The following is a 16,842-nucleotide window of genomic DNA, read 5'->3' on the forward strand; positions in this document are numbered from 1 at the left end:
GAAAGGACCTGAAGAGACCGAGTAACTGTCACCTTTTTAGTCTGGCCTCAGATTCTGCAATAAATAACAAGCAACATGATGAGCAGTGAAAAAAAAATAATAAATGTATATATATATATATAGTATTTGAATGTTTCCATCTCTGAAGAATGAGAAAGAAAATTTACCATGTAACCGTAAAGGGAGAAATCAAAACCAGACGGTTCTCCTGGGTGTGGCCAGAACACAGAAATTAAACAAAAAACAACAACAAAAATAAAATAAAGTAAAATAAAAAAAAATAAAACCAAAGAAAACTAAACAGAGCCCCTTGAAATCCATGCATTGTTAACCCTTTGTTCATCATGGAGTTTAGACCAGTCACATCAGCAGCAGCGTCTTTGCTTTGTACCACTGGAGCACAGCCAGCAACCAGCCTTGCTGTCATCTGCTGCTGTGCTTGTTTCTAACCAAGTTTTTTCTTTCTTTTTTTTTTCCCTTAGTTCTGTAATAAACTTTTAGAAGCCTGAAAAAAATGGCCAAAAAGGCAGCAGTTTAGGCTACCTGTTTCCAAGGCATTTGGAAGGAGTAGGAGGGTTTCAGCTATAATCCACCGGAGATGAGCAGGACTGAATGCAGCGACAGCAACACAGCACAAAACCCAGAAACAAATTTTGAAGATACACACACAAATGCACCCTTCAAGTTGGTGAAAACATCTGTGTAAACCAAGCCACCACCATTTCAGCAGGTCTTCCAACTCCTCCTGGCCCCAGTGTCGCACTTTGCATTAAGGAACATGCACGTGTAGAACCTGTCAGTGTACCTGTGCAATCTGGTGAGTCAGATGCAGGAATTAACCTGACTTTAAAAAAAATGTAAGTGTATCTTCAAAAAAAACCTGCAGGGTTATTTTTAAGCTCTGTCAGTCCCACAATCCAGCTTGAGCTGCTCCATTGCCAATCCCTGCTGAGAAACAGTAGAGGGGGCAAAGGCCAGCAGTGAGGAGCGGGAGCCCAGCCTGCGCTGCTGGACAGCGAGAGCCTGGGGCTTCAGAGCAGCTCCAGCTAGCTCAGGACAGGGGCTTCACGGCCCCAGACATCCCCCAGGTGTGTGCTGCTCCTCTTCCCTTCAGCTGATGCTGGATCTCACTGCATGGTCTGAGTTCAACAGGCTGAACTGGCTGAAGACAAGCTCATTTCTCTCCCTGCTGCATCAGTGTCTTGCTAATTTAGCACCTAGATCCAGTTCCATGCATAGTGAAATGAGCACTGCTGGAAGGAAAAGCACTCCCACAGGAGCAGTAGATCAGCTTATACTATAAAATCATAAACTTCAAACTGAAATTCAAGTTTAAATAAATCAGTTCAGTGTATGGACTAACTGATCCCTTTAGTTCAGTATTGCAGACTTCAAGGCATGAAACTAAAAAAAATCTAAAGGGATTTGGTGACCTGAGAAAGCAATGCTGGTCACCAGTACTTTGTTTTTAAACCTCATTGTATTAATAACACTGTATTTCTGGCTCAACTGATGACATCTGAACAAAAATTATAAAAATAGAATTAAAATGACAACAAGACTTCTAATTAATTTTATGTAATAAGGGGCTTTCCACTGAGTGGAAACTAGGTCCAGAACCAAAGTGGCTCAACTCCATTTAAAGAAGAAATAAATGCACATGCAAACTTAAAATCTTTAAGGCACCATTATCAAAGCCTATATTCACATTCTTATCTTAACCTACAGTTAACTGCAAACTTAAAAATCCACACAGCTTACACATGAGTTTTTAGTTAGCATAGGTTTACTTACATAAATCCAAGCACCAACAGATGCAATTTCTCTCATAACCCACAATACAACTAATTTTTAAAATAAATATGAAGCACTTCTAGACACTATCATTCTATACAAGAACTTGTAGATTTGGGTCTCCCAAGTGGAAGTCAGTGATGGACATAAACTTGCAGTATCCTGAAACCAGAAGCTACTCTGAGCTAATATGAACTCCAACCATTTAAAAAGCTACAAAAAAACCCCAAAAAACAACAAACCAAAACCAAACAAACAAACAAACAAACACCTCTCCCTATTCAGCCAAGATTTTGCTGTGTGCTTACGTACTCCTGGTCTCTGAATGTCATTGAGGGCACATCTTGGAATGCCACACGGTACACAGCTGGTGAGCAAAGAGCTTGGATTCCCTTCCCCTGCAGTTTTACAAATGCCACAGGGTACTCATTACACAGGCAGACTGCATTAATTCTGCAAATATGTCCACTTGTTCAACTCAGCACAATAGTGGCAAAATACGCATCTAGAGGATGCATCTCCACTAACAAAAGGAGCAGGAATCCTCTCGACTTCCTCTGGAGGTGTTTTATTCACGGTTCAGTGAAGTGCATGGTAAACTGCAACCATGGGCAGAATGCTATTTAAAGGCACTTATACCAGTCAGAGCTAGAAATGTAATGGTAAACAGGATAAATGAAACAAACAGCTAATTTCCTGGAAGCAAGCAAAAAAAGCCAAACACATCAAGGGAAGACTGACGTAATTCTATTAAACAAGAAGAAAACAAAATGTAATTGAAGGAATGTTTAAAGTTTTTATCTTGTTTCTCACACGCAGCAAAGCACTGTTAGTGTGAGGTCTACCAGGGCCCATATATTCCTACTAAACAGACTGAATCTGAGAAAAAAGTGAGTTACAAAACAAGAATTCACGTTGCTTTGAGAGAAGGATCAGCAAAACTCATTAACTGCCTCCTACGCTGCTGTGATAGAGAAAGTCAACAAATACCACTTCTGAAAGAACCTGGTGTGAGAGGTGGCTGTGATGGATACAGCCAGCTCTCTCTTTGGTCACCAAACCTTTTAAGTACACAGAGATCCTGAAGATGCAGCCAGTTTGATAGAGCTTCCCCAGCTGTCGAAGAAAACTGCCTGGTCATCTCAGGTGGATTCAAAATGAAGAATGCTACCTGAACGTTTCCTCCAGTCCCTCCTACTGACCAGCACTGGAGCAATCCCAGTAGAGTTCTCCCGCCACAGCTCGGCGGGGACAAAGCGCTGCTCAACCCCATCGTACGCTGGGTGGGGGCAAACCCAGGGCAGTTTGGGATTTACCACTGTACCTTTAAAATATTTACAAAACATATACACAAAACACTACAACCCTTAGGAACCCAGGGAAGGGAAGGGAGCATTGAGAACACAGCACAAGGCAGGCAGCAGGAGCATCTGCTTTCGGATTCCCAAGAGAGAGGAGGAGAAGAAGAGAGAGAGGTTTCATATCATTAGATTAGAATGGAAACCAAAGGGCAGGAAAATGCATTCAGATTTTTTTCCTAAGGTGGAGGAAGAACCCAAGAGTGAGTGAGTGGCCTCCAGAAAGATCCATTTCCTTTGCTTCACCATCAGATCACCAAACTTGTTTTTCCATTATTATGTGAATACCAGGTGCTTCGTGCAGCTACACCCCACTCAAACACTGGGGCCTCCCATTTTCATGCTAAGCAGGAAAAATCTTGCATTCTTTTTAAAACGGGAATTATTTTGGGTGAGAAGGATGCAAAAATACCATGAAATAACTCTTTGGCTGTTTTCTCATTCTGTTCAGATTCTGGACATCCCTCAGTACAAGCTACCAGTTTTGCAACTGCTTTTTGCTGCAAGATGACAAAAAAGCAGTAGAAAACTGCATGGTTAATAAAGACTAGAAGAACATCTCTGTTTTGTTTCTTTTTTGTCAAATATTTTTTAAGGGTTCAGGGTAACATTAATCAAGGAACTCTTCAGCAGTAATTTTTGTTTTAACTGAAAACCAGAAGCCTTGGGCTTTAGCAACAGCACAAGAAGGTACTTTTCATAGTCATAAATCAAGTCTTCACAGAAAAGCCTTCAATGTCAGTGTTGCCTAGAAGGGAAAGGGCAGCCGTGGGCGTTTAATACACAGGGCTGTATGGATGGGAGAGAGAGACTGAAGTTCATGTGTGAAGAGGAAAACACTGCTCTGGAAAACACAGGCAGTGGGATATGAAGAACAGTTTGGCAGGCCAGTTATTTTTGCTCTTTCTTTTGCAATTATATCTGAACAAGGAGGGATTTGATAGAGGCCAGAGGCTATTCTCAAAACCAAACAATAATGACTAGAATCAAGAGTAATTCACAGGTAGCTTTGGCCTATAAATATCAAAAGAACAGCAGAGAGCAGAATTAATATTTACAAATTCAGCACAGCTGATTGTTTTGGTAAAGCATATAGATTTTTAACCATGCAGCAAAGTAAAACTCTAACTAAACCATATAGACATTTACTTGTTCAGACTGTCTTGGTGGAAAACAAAACAAAAGAAAACCGTGGTATTAAGTAGAAACTGAGGATGAGGGAAAAGGGCTAAAACTCATGTCTTTTGTATACAGATCAATGGCTTTCTGGTTTCCAGATAATACAGGACTGAAGAACTTCAGAATGAATCTTGGGAAACATAGGTGGAAATTTGCAGGGGGCTCTGAACACGAACATACCCCAGAACACATGTTGAAGCAAAGAGGCCACCATAAAAACTGTGGACCTCAAATCCAAGCAAAAGGCATAGACTCTAAACCAAAACTGCTTAGCTGAATTGCAACTTCAAAACCTTTTGTGTGCATGCACACATGTGCACACACGTGTGTGTGAGGAGGAGGGAAATTTTGTTTTAATTGAAAATGGGAATCTTAGCATTGATTAAGTCAAGCAGAGTATAGACATGCACTGTGCAAGCTTCCCCCATAGAGCTTTGGCAATGCACCTCGCTCCTGACCTGCAAAACTCCCTGCTATTCCAGTGCTGAACCTCCTGGGCAGAGAGAGAATCACAGCAATTTGTCATTGTGGTGATACTGGTTACGTGATGAGAACCAATTGCCAATTAGGACAGAGATCACTGAATCTCTCTGCAGCTGACCTGAGCAACATTTGAAATCTCAGCTCCAGAGATATAAATTGCCATTAACCCTCAACAAAACTTGCCTCTTAATATATCTGTAAGAAGAAAATAGGAGTGTGAATGCAAATTCTGTGGGGGAGGTCCATGTGGGGCAGGGCAAGTGGAATGAGGATGCTTATATTAAAGCATCAAATATCTCAAACATGAAAGGTCAGTATCTCAGAAGTGCCAAGTAAGGCTGCAAAACAGAGTAAATAAAATCCTTTCACATATGAGATATGACAGTTTTTCTACAGAAGTATTTTAATGCAATGAAAATGGCAGGGATGGGGGTGAGTTTAGCTTTTCTTCTTTCAGTCTCCCATCACATAAAGCTGTTTTACCTTATTCTGCCTTCCTCACAGGGCAGCCATTGCCAATGCAATGGGAACAGGTTGGTACGAAGGCTCAGCTGACTGAGTCCCTGTTTGTTCAAAAGACTGGGGAACCTGATCCCACACAGAGACAGGAGTGTCTCTGAGCATTTGTACATGCTGCCCAGAAATGACCATGCTCTGAGTCTTGAGTCAGAGGGAACAGAGACAGTCCCCAGAATAGCTTTTCCCTTCCCCCATCACACTAATTCCTGCTGATCTCTACAGAATATGTTCTCTAGGCAATGAACTGCCTTTTACTCTGCAATCAAAACAAGAGAAGCGGGTACAGAAACAGGACTTACCTTCGAGCCACGCTCATTAAAGATTATCTCTACATCAAGGATTTTGCCGAATTGCTGCAGAGACACAAGGGGGAAAAAAAAATATTTATTTGTGGTGGTCCATTTTTCCTACCTTTTGCAGGGGCTGGCTTGGTGCAAGAAGGTGGGTGAGAATATTTCCATTTCTAACATACAGGCAAAGGCATAAAATTCCAGTGATGTGACCCAGTTCTCCTGGGTTCAGACATGTAAGTCATCTTGGTCACAAACTCCAGGTTTTCTCAAAAAAGTCTAAAGGAAGGAAAACAATCTCCAGAAGAGTTTTAGGGACTGAAGGAAGCTCATCTTTCTCCTGCTAATCTAAACAGCTCTTCCCTCATTCTACTATTTCATCTAAGACATGGTTCTATGATTTCATCTCAGATATCCAACAACATTTCTCACATACAATTCAGCATTCCAGCTTCCTCCTGAAGTGGCTATCACAAACAGAAACTTAACAGTGATGTTTCTCTGAAAGGGATAGCAACATAAGACTCCCAGCCCCAGGGGTTTCAAACACTAAAGTTTCTTTCCTTCCCTTTATTTTCCAAAACTCCAAGCCTTCAAAAGAATTGATGGCAGATTCAGAAACCATGAAAATAGAAAATTTCCAACAGTTTGTTTTTCAGAAAAAGATTATTCAACTTCAACCTGTGATATACAGTAAATGGTCAACAATATCTATACAAGCTTATCACATGTAACAGAATTCTGACCTCTGTCTCCGTTTGGAGACCCCAAGGAGAGCTCTGCACTGAAAGGGTTCCAAAGAGCTGTCTATTTAGCACAGAAGGAGATTTATCACCTCTATGGAACCATGTATGGGTCACATCTTTCACCTTGCTAGGTACATATCAAAATATTTTACTGAAGCAGCCAGACTCAAAACAGTAGCCTAGAGGCAAAAGTATCACCACTTCAACAGAGGGCCACAGTGCTCTGTCCTCCAGATGTGTCAGTGCTCCATTTCTAAACTGGAGGTCTGCTCTCTGGAATGACAAGTCCAGACGTTGTTTTTACGAGTGTATATATAGAGTAAGCTTCATTCTAGAGACATACTCACATACTGCACTCAGACAAATGCTACAGCAATTTTTCCTATCCCATTATTTAGGAAAGCTTCTATCAACATGGTATTGATTTAAGTTTGATAGCAAATGAAGGATGAACAAGAAAATAAAGGATGGTTTCAGAGTTAAAAAAAGATGATGACTACAGGCACTGGGACATTCTTCCCTTTGCCCAGCATTCTTAAAATAGTATTTGCCTTTTTTTTTATTTTTTATTTAACAGTAGCATCCAGAGTCAAATGGGTGCAATGCTCATTTTGTGGGTGCCCTTCTTGAAAGGCTTGTGGCCAGATTTGAAAACCTGGAACATTTACAGCAGAGAGCCATGATGGCTGAGGAAAGGATCTGAATATGTTAAGCAATAAAAAGTTGCTGAGTCCCTTGAACAAGTATTCCACAACTGTCTGCAAGCAAACAAAACACTTCCAATAATTTTAGCTATAGTTTCTGTCTGCTTGCCTTCTCCATTCTTAAAAAGGAGATCTTGGTTCACAGATGTTGTTTTTACTATTCTATTGTTTAAGAACAATACTTGATCCTCTATTCATCCCAAGAACAATTGAATTCACAACATCCTACATTACACAAGTTTGAATAATGCTAATGTAAACATGCATCTTCCTTGAAACCTCAGCATCTCAACTGCTTAAGCTTGATCCATGCTAGATCCTCTTTTGACCGCTTCTCTGCCAATCACAGCTAAAATACGTCTTCTATTTCTATCCCACACTTGGTGTGGGCTTGTCAATAAAGGAGATTAACCGTTGATTGCTTTTTGTTGTCTTTGTTGCATACGGCTTTGGTACCACCATGAAAGGAATCAGTCATGATTGTCATGATTGCTTTCTTGGTGGACTATCTCAGCATCATTACATGACGGGCTGAACCAATTTAGCAGCTTGTGGCTGCTGAAGGGCTGTCCCTGCTCCTTTGTCTTTCCTTGTCTGATCTCACCAGCCTTCCAGAGGTGGCCTCAGTTTTCATTCTCACCTGCAGATAAACTGATACAGCTCAGCAATCCCGCGAAAACCTAGCACAAGAAAAGGAATACATACAAAGGTTCTGACAATTTACTGATCTGAAGTGGCTTGAAGGGTCAGTGAGCATTACAGCTCGAAGAAGCAAAAGGGAGAGGAAAGCATCACACCCTGCCCGAGAGCAGGATCTGTCCCCTGCCAGATCAGCTCAGCTGCCTAGCCTTGCCACACACTGAAACAGCCAGGCTCTCGCTAAATGTAAATGCCAAAATTATTTTCAGGATCTTCAAAGCCATCAAAAAATCACCATTTTCTACCTCATTAGAATCATCTTGAAAGAGAACAAACTGTGCCGCTTCTGGTGCACAATTACGCCGTGCCATCCTCCCCTTTCTGTACACGCGGCTGGGCCTGGATCCTCAGGCTTTTCTGCCAGCGCTGCCTGCCAGCCCTGCTGGGCTGAGCTCCCTGTGCAGGGCTTCCACACCAATGGGAAACCCTGTCCTGTGCGTTTAACTTCTCGTGGCTGACAGGACGCCGGCGGTGACACTGAATGCGAGAGGTCTGACCTAGCTGTACAAGAGGTGGCATGGCCCTCCCTTGCCTACGAGGTGATGGAGGTACATCGTTTCCTAGATGACAGAATTAAGAGCCTGCGGTCGCAGCAAACACAGGCTTGACATCTACTGCAATGGGCTACACCCACCCACGCAAACTGCCCCAAACTCTTTTCTACGCAGGAGTTGAGGGTGTTTGAAGAGGCAAGAGAGGACCTCCTTGCGAGAGAAGAGCACAGACAATGGGGGCTGACTGCTGAAGGGAGGTTTGCTGGGGAGGGAATTTTCTGCTCCGTGAAATTCCCTGAAAGAAAGCAGGGCTATGAGGCAGAAGGACGTGGGCTGGGCTCTTCAAGGCTCTGCTGCAGCCATTGCCACAGCTCCTAACACAACGTCTCCTGTCCCCACTGCTGCAACGGTTTACAGCAGGTCCCAGCACTGGAAGGCACTTTTTTTTTGGTAGCATGCCAGAATTTTCCTGAAGAATGAAAGCAGGAAAAAAAAAAATAACTAGTTCATTTTAACAGTTTATAACTCCTTCAAAGCTGAATCTAATTTAGTGGAACATAAAAAGGCACTTTGTTCTCCAATGGTGCTTCGCCTACCAAATGTTAACGGTCTATTGTAAACAATCGAAGTTTTAAGAGCTCCTTAGCAAAAGGTCACAATTTTTGTATGGGAAATGTTAGGCAATCTAAATACAAGGGTCAGCACCAAATGCTCTCATAATAATTTTTATAAATCATGTATATACGGGCATGTTTGTATTTTTCAAAAGACATAGGGACTGGCCAAATAAAACCAGTCCCATGCTTAGGTCATCCATGAAGACTAACCCTGTAACCTCTAACCTTGAAGACAAGAATCACAAACTTGATTGGCTCACTCAGTGATTACTAAGAACATCTACTAAGAGGTCTGCACAGCCTCTGGAGAAGGTATTGCAGGGCTGCCCATCTCCAATGCTCCCCACCATGATTTAGAAAGTTTACTATGTGACCAAGAGGCCAGCATTCCATACCATGTCAGGTCATACAAAAAGCCACCTCCATGAACTGTTCACACACATGCCATGTGATGGGAAGACATACACACACATGTTATTCCGGTCATGCCATGGCAAAGGAGCTACAGAATCGTGTTTTATCTTAATGGTCTCTTCCCTGGAGTGAACTTGACAAGCTTTCAAGCTTTTTTTTTTCTCATTTTTAGCAAATGAGAGTCAGACCCTCTACAATGGTAGCAGGGAGTGTTGGAAGTAACAGTTTTTAAGAGGCATAAAGATATGAACACAAAGTTATGACCAGAAACAAATTTTGCTCAAACATGACCTACCTTAGCATAGATGCAAGGGCATTGTGCAAGGAAAGATATGCATGCTGTGTGTTTCTTTTCACACAGATGTTGTGAAGGCAACAGATTTTTCCAGCTGAGGCCATAGCTACATTAAACATCATAAATTTGAGAGATCTGGCACCATAAAGCTTTTGTCTTCCAAGGCACTGACAATTTGGTAGGGCCCCTCCTACATGCTCTGTTCCAGTTGGCCCTGACTCCTGTCCCTGTCTAGAGCTTCCAAAATCAGCTCCAAAATGTGCCAGACAAATAACTTAATCCTAAAGATGCAAACAACAGGGAGTACTAGGCAAATTCTCTAGAAAACATGGAACAACAAAGGATAATGAGAGACATCGTGTGACAACCTCATCCCTACAAGAGAACTCTGTATGTCCAAGCAGTTTTGTTAGCCCTACAAAATTCACTTAGAGATGAGTCCAGTGAGCTGTCTAAACTTCAAAAGTGTCAAACAGTCCATTCTTAAAGATGGTCAACATTCAAAATAGACAAGAAACCAGCATCCTGTGAGGGAATCCATGAGGCACATGAGCAAGAGCATTCTACAAGCAGGCTAGATCCATGCTACAGAGTCCTTTTGCTAGGTCCCAGCTCCATGGATATACTTTCAGCTGAGCACGACTGGCTCCATCATAGTGTGTATTAGTCAGCACTTAGTTATGGCAGCGTGGGGTCTGCCAGAACTACACTATCAGCACACCAACTTTCTCACCCAAAGCCGAGTCACATTTCTTCAAGCAATGAGGCCAACCCTGGTCAGCCAAGCTACACCACTATGCTTTGCTGACAGGAAGGTGGAAGCATCAAGGATTTATGAACCAAAGCCCTACCACTTACCAAGTGAGCAGATAATGAACAAGCACCAAGCAGCCCTTACTAGGATTGAGCTGTTGGCCAACAAAACACACATTTTCTCAGAAACCAGACTTTAACAGGAAGCCACACAAAGAGCACAGATTTCTAACAGGATTTACAGACCACAGGCATCCCAGGAAAAAAAAAACCCAAAACAACAAAAAACCCCCAAAACATGATGACAGACACAGTTTTCAGTCATCTGTTGTTCTCTAAATCCCAAATAAAAGATTTTCACATGAAACAGTGAGATGGAGATGAACACTACCACAGGGCACCACCCAGAGAGATCTTAACACCAGTCTAGCTTCCAGGTCTACACTTCCAGCTGCTTGTTCCTGCTTTGTGCCATTCCCCAGAGGTGTGACTGCAGTGTAACCTGGTACTGATGCTGCAGGAAAGGTACTTGGACCCATGCCCACAAAAGCAGCATACATTCCAAAATCAATTTGAGAGTACTTAGCATGTAGACTGAATCCATATGAAACTGGGTCAACAAAAGACAACTCCATGTAATTTTACCCAGGCCTTTTATCCAATTAAATCTAGCTAGAGCACAGCACTGTTTACTAAATGACGTTCAGGACAGTCTTGCTACGGACGCCCCTAGTAACTCATAAGAAAATCTAAAAAATCTTAGATAAATGTATGATGCAGTCATTGCTGCCTTCCAGCAGAGGTACAGAAGTTGATAGCAGAGAGCTTTCTCAGAGCAAGACATGCAGTACAAGAGCTGCTGGCAGCTGCAGGGGCACAAGCAGCCCTGCACACCACGGCCATGCAGACAAAGCACCATGTTCAAGCAGCACTGAGCAATAAAGTCCTTTCTGAAAGGTGGTTACAGAAAATGTTCAGGTGAAACATATCCATATAATCAGCAGCACCTCTTATAACTCTAACACCAACAAGAACAAAGTCCCGCCCTGTGATAGGGCTGGGACTCGCTGTCATCACAGGGAGAGCTTGGAAACAAGAAAAGCTACAAGAGGCAACTTTGTGACAGAATATTTGTTCTCTAATACTGGCACGTCGGACTTGTTATGCAATTGGTGGCCAGTAGTACAAGGAGATGAAGAACCTAAAATACATCTTGATATCCAGAAGACAGAATCTCCTCCTTTGGGTGTCCAATCCACTCAGAAAGCAGAGTCTCTTTAAGCAAGTGTGCTGTTGCTGTACTTTGGGCCCCAGTGCATCAACACCTGCAGGTCAGAGCTTCTTGTTCTATCATATTATTGCCTATATACTTTAACACTTAAACTAGTACTTCTTCCATTGCCAATACTTGTGTATTGCTAATTACTTCTGTGCTTAAATTTATTTACTGGCAAATGCAGACTTTAAATGCTAGCAAATTCCTGCTGACAAAGAGCTGTAGTCTAATTTGTTATTGCTTTAGCCACAGACTACAGGCTTATGGAGGTGTTTGGCACTCTTGACACCAGAATTAAGTTGGATGACAAATTATATCCACCAGGATATTTTAGGAAGTGCCAAGTGACAAAAAAAATGTTTCCTCAGAGGCCAAGATTTGAGGGCTGAAAGAGCTTCCAAAAGTATCTGAGCTTGCAAAACTTTGTTGCTTGGGTCATACAAAGCAGTGGTCTACCACAAACATATATCATAAAGAACCTTGCAGTATAGATATAAATTATGCTTAGAGAAGGAAAAGGATAACATTACCTGCCTTAATGTCATCCTTTTCCAATGTAAAAAAAAAAAAGTGGCTACCATCCTGTCACTTGTAATAAATGACATTATTAGTAACTTCATTAACTGGAATTATTAACTGGAATTTATTAAATGGGACATAACACTCACTTTTATAGAAAACATCTACGTGTTACTACTGCTGTAGCTGATAACACACAAAAACCCGTTATCAATTGGGCAGATTATGCTCCCCAGCAGAAAGAGCTAAGAGTCTACAAGTGGTAGCTATGGATTGAGCAAGTTTTTAAAAAAAGCAGGGTCTCCATCTGAAGCCAGAGTCTGCAAAAATTCATAGCCTATACTGTGTTAACCCACCTTCATCTGCAACCATCATCAACATAGTCCTTATTTTTATCTTACACTTAACCAAAGAGCATTTCATCACAGTAAATTCTGAGAAACATCAATTCTGACTCCTCATATTGTTGCTCTCACAACAGGTAAGAAAGATTTTGTGCAAGAACATCCATATGAACTACCAAAACAATCCACTTGCTTGTTTTTGTGGAGACAATTCAAGACTCAGCTTGGGAACAGACGGATCTTCCTCTTGCAGGCTGTCCAATCATCTATCTTCACCAGGAGACTCCAAAGTCCATATAACTCAGAAGTCCAGAAATGACCAGACTATCCCAGCCAATTTTATACTGGAAGGAGAACTGCTTCTTGAAGCACAAGGGGGAAGGGCTGAAGCTACCAACCATGAGGTGCAAGCACAGACACTATCACAGCACAAAACTGAAAGGACTAAAAATATGTTGAGGGAAAATATCAACTTTTCTTCTGCATACACAGTCCAGAAAGAAGGGAACATCCTACCACCAGTGGAGGAGAACATGACTACCATCATGTTAGAGTCCTTGCACACATTAGCCAAAGAATGTCCCTCAGAAAATGGATAGTAAGATTTTGAAAAAAGAGTTGCTAATTTGTTTTTAACACTGATGGCAACTCTTCTTCTCCCTGGTAAGCTGTTCCATTGTTCAAATAAGCCTCAATGACTATGAATTTTTTTTCTAATTTCAAGAGTAATTGTGTTAAATCTCAGCTTCCAACTGGAAAATTTTATGACTGTAAACAAGACCTAAACTCCTTGTTAGTATGTATCACCATATATAAGCATTTGTGATAGGCATTAGAAATTACTTCTCTCCTAATATCTCTTTTTAATAAACTGAGTAAATAATGTACCTAATACTTTATCAAGTTAAAAAATTCATTCACCTTCCAAGTCCTAGTTCATTTCTTTTGGTCTTAAACTGATCTCAGAACTGAATAAAATTATGCAGTCACAGTCTTTTCAATTTGGAACATGAGGAAGATCACATCCCTCCTTCAACCTGATAACCCCTTTGAATTATTGACGCAACTATCTTCAACAATCACTAGTACTCTCCCAAATCAGTGTTTTCCAAAGAAAGCTTTCCATCTTAAGAGCACAGACAGATTCCCACATACTCGGTACTCTGCAATGAGCTGCATCAAACACGTTTTTGTTTGAGTTATCATCAGTCAACCAGGCATTTCTACTCATTCTCTAACAGTAACCTTATCTGTCTCTTTCCTCCTCCTCCTCAAATAGTTTCTAAACTGCAAATCTTACTGGCAAGGTTTCAATAGCACCGTCTCCATACTAAACAGGACAGTGAAGGAAACAGATCCCTGGGAAAACTGACAAAGAAACAGTCTTGATCACAGCTATCTCCCAAGTAACTACTACTTTTTATTATCTATCATTAAAGAAGTTTTTAATCCCTCTAATGTGTGTTGTGCTTGAGATAAGTATTATTTTTCTTAAGAATTGGTCACTTGGACAAATTCAATTGGTTGAGCAATGTTTCACTGTATCAGTATTGCTTTGTACAATCTTGTCAAAACAAACAAGACAGCATTTGTCTGCAAAGATGTGTATTACAAAGTACTGCTAAATAGACACTAACATGTTTTTTCAGATTCTAATGAGCTTCCTTAAAATGTTCCAAAATTATTTTTATCTTGGATCAACATACAGCTAGGTAGTTCTTAGCTCTTTGGTTCATCCCTCTCAGTTTTTTTCAATAGTGAATCTTGGTGGGCAGTGTTCCACCCTACTGCAACTCCCTCAGCTTACAAGAATTGGCTAAAAATTAGTATTAATGAATAATGGAGCTCCTTGCTTTAGCTATTACCATTCAACATACCTTATCTAGATCTCCTGGTTTTTAAATATTAGTGAGCACTGTCTCATCCTCCTCTGTTATTAATTACATAAAAAATCAGATGAGGTAAAAATATTTTCTCTTAAATTCTAAACACAATCCGTTGGGGGTTGTTTTTTCCCTGTTTGATTTTTTTTTTTTGCTCTTGTTTGTGGGGTTTTTCCCCAAAAACACACAACTACCTCCTGATTTTATACTGTACCCGTACATAGACCTTTTATCTTTGCATATAAAAAAAAATGATGGGTTCTCTAAACTTTGGTCACCAGTATCTCCATGACTAGCACATTTCCTTTTTCACCTGCTTCTTTGCTGAAGTTTGCACCTATATTCACTGGTATTTACTTCCTCCTCCTCGCCTAAAGAAAGGAATGCTTTGAGTTTTATTACCACAGTTTCAACGACTGTGGAATCATGCCTTCTTGGCCACCAGTATGATGCTGCTGAATACTTTATGGTTTCCATTAATACTTCCCTTTCAAAGATACCTTCCTGGGCAGTTTTCCTGCCAATTGTTTAAACTCTAAGACACAGACTCTTCTAAAGCTCCTTACAGTGCTGCCTGATGCCATATTCTGTTTGCACAAAGCAAATACAGACAAATAACAATCACCGGTACCTAGGCAACAGTGGGATTTCAGGTCAGCTATTAACTCTTCTTTATCTGCAAGAACAAGGTCAGATATTGATTTATTCCATGGTGGGTACAGAACTGTGTGCATTAAAAAACTACCTACTCATTCTAGAAGCTTTCTGGAAGTCTTTTCATTGGCCTCATGAAATGTAAAGTAAATATTACCTGTTTTAAGCAGGCCATATTATTTGCCTCCCTGTAAGATGCATATATATAAGGAAATGTTTGGTCTATTCCTGAGGATGTTTCAAGAACCTGCTAGAAACACATTACAGTTGATGGTTGGAACCCAAATAATTTGAATTTGTTAAGAAAGCCTTAGGTTTGCAGCTCTGCCAAATGGTGCAGGTTTAAAAAGCGTTATGTAATATGTATTTAATCACACATGGGACAACATGTCTCAAGTCCACCTCTGCTTAAGTCTGGACAAAAGCATTAGATATTTTCTGTGCCCCAGGACTGGGCTGACCTCTTGCATGCTGTTCCATCCTTGAGGGTTCTTCTTTACTCCCTCCCTACCATCACATTTATTTCTTCCTCCATGGCTTTACTGTCTACCCAATTTCTCTCTTTGTACAGTAGCTTGGGAAAAATCACTCCAGGCAAGGATTTTGAGTCTCTCAGATATGATGTTGAGGAGATGTGACCTGACACACAGAAGGGAGAGGGAGAAGATGGGGGTTACAGGCTAGTCACAGCTGAAGACTCAGACAATCATGAGTCCCCTTTAGGAGAAAGGGTAGGTTTCAGTGAGTCACCCAAAGGAAAGCATCTTGATCCTGAAAAAGAAATAGGAGCAAGCAGCATTCAGAGAGCATGCTCTCCTGCTTGAGGCTATGAGCATGCTGAGAGAAGCAGCAGTAAAAGAAAAAGGAAGATGTGCGAGAATCATTCATTATTTCCTTGGCAAAGCAGCAAAGTTCTCTATTACAGGAAAACGGCACATGGGGTGTTTTGTGTCCCAGAAGATGAACACTCTTCTGGCAGGCATAACTCTCAGCAACCACAGGGCCATGTGAACTACCAAAAGGTTTTACAAGGAATATATCATTCACCCAGTTAAAATCACATCAATGTGCTGGAACTTGGGATGATGTTTAGACAAAAAAATAAACACCAGAGGAACACCAGAAACCAGCTCATATAGCATTATTCCCCATTCCTCCTATGCATAAAAAGGGTGCCATATAGGCCCAAAAAAGGACAGGAAATCTTAAAGCAAGTAATTAGGCTGCATTTTCTGCAAGTCACATCTTAGGACAGCAGTTCATTTAAACTTTGCCTGGGTGTCCTAACCTGCAAAGCATAGGCAAGAGGACAGGGATGTCCTTGTCATTTCCATCCCACACCAGGAGACATGGTAGACAATGGCAGAAAAGCATCAGGGTGAACAAGTGTAAAAAGAACTAGTTGTCAATTAAGCACCAGTCCCGGGAGCAGGGACAGCAATGGGGAACAATTTATGTAAGTGATGCAGCTCCCAGGAGAGAGGAGCAGCCGTAGCACAGAGCAGGACATGATAAATACAGATTGTGGCAGGTGGTCCAAGAACTGGCTGTGATTTCAGCAACCATTTGTCCAAACCGGACGGAACTGCCTACTGCACACCCTGCAACAGCAAAAAGCAAGCTAGAAAAACCACAAAAGCAAAGCAGAAGATTCAGCAATCACAGATTGCCAGGAGATATGTTCAATTCTGAAAACATTCCCACAGATATCAAGAGTATAACAATCTAAGGTATGAACAACATGGAACCAAACCCAGGCCTCTTGCAACAGAATCACAGGAACTGACTCCAAATGTCATATTAGTGCATCCCCTACTCACA

General features: G+C 41.3%; 1 protein-coding gene across 23 annotated transcripts in view; it reads right to left on the reverse strand.

The window, feature by feature from the left end:
* Nucleotides 1-16,842, reverse strand: part of RBFOX2 (RNA binding fox-1 homolog 2) — a 170,796-nt gene that overhangs the window by 31,770 nt on the left and 122,184 nt on the right. For all 23 annotated transcript variants that reach the window (XM_086887329.1, XM_086887328.1, XM_086887332.1 and 20 more), the window contains one exon: nt 5,633-5,686. In XM_086887329.1, the coding sequence (XP_086743455.1) occupies nt 5,633-5,686 (54 nt within the window). The remainder of the gene's footprint in view (nt 1-5,632; nt 5,687-16,842) is intronic.

Source organism: Cyanistes caeruleus, chromosome 4, assembly GCF_971803275.1.
Source record: "Cyanistes caeruleus chromosome 4, bCyaCae1.hap1.1, whole genome shotgun sequence".
Lineage (NCBI taxonomy): Eukaryota > Metazoa > Chordata > Aves > Passeriformes > Paridae > Cyanistes > Cyanistes caeruleus.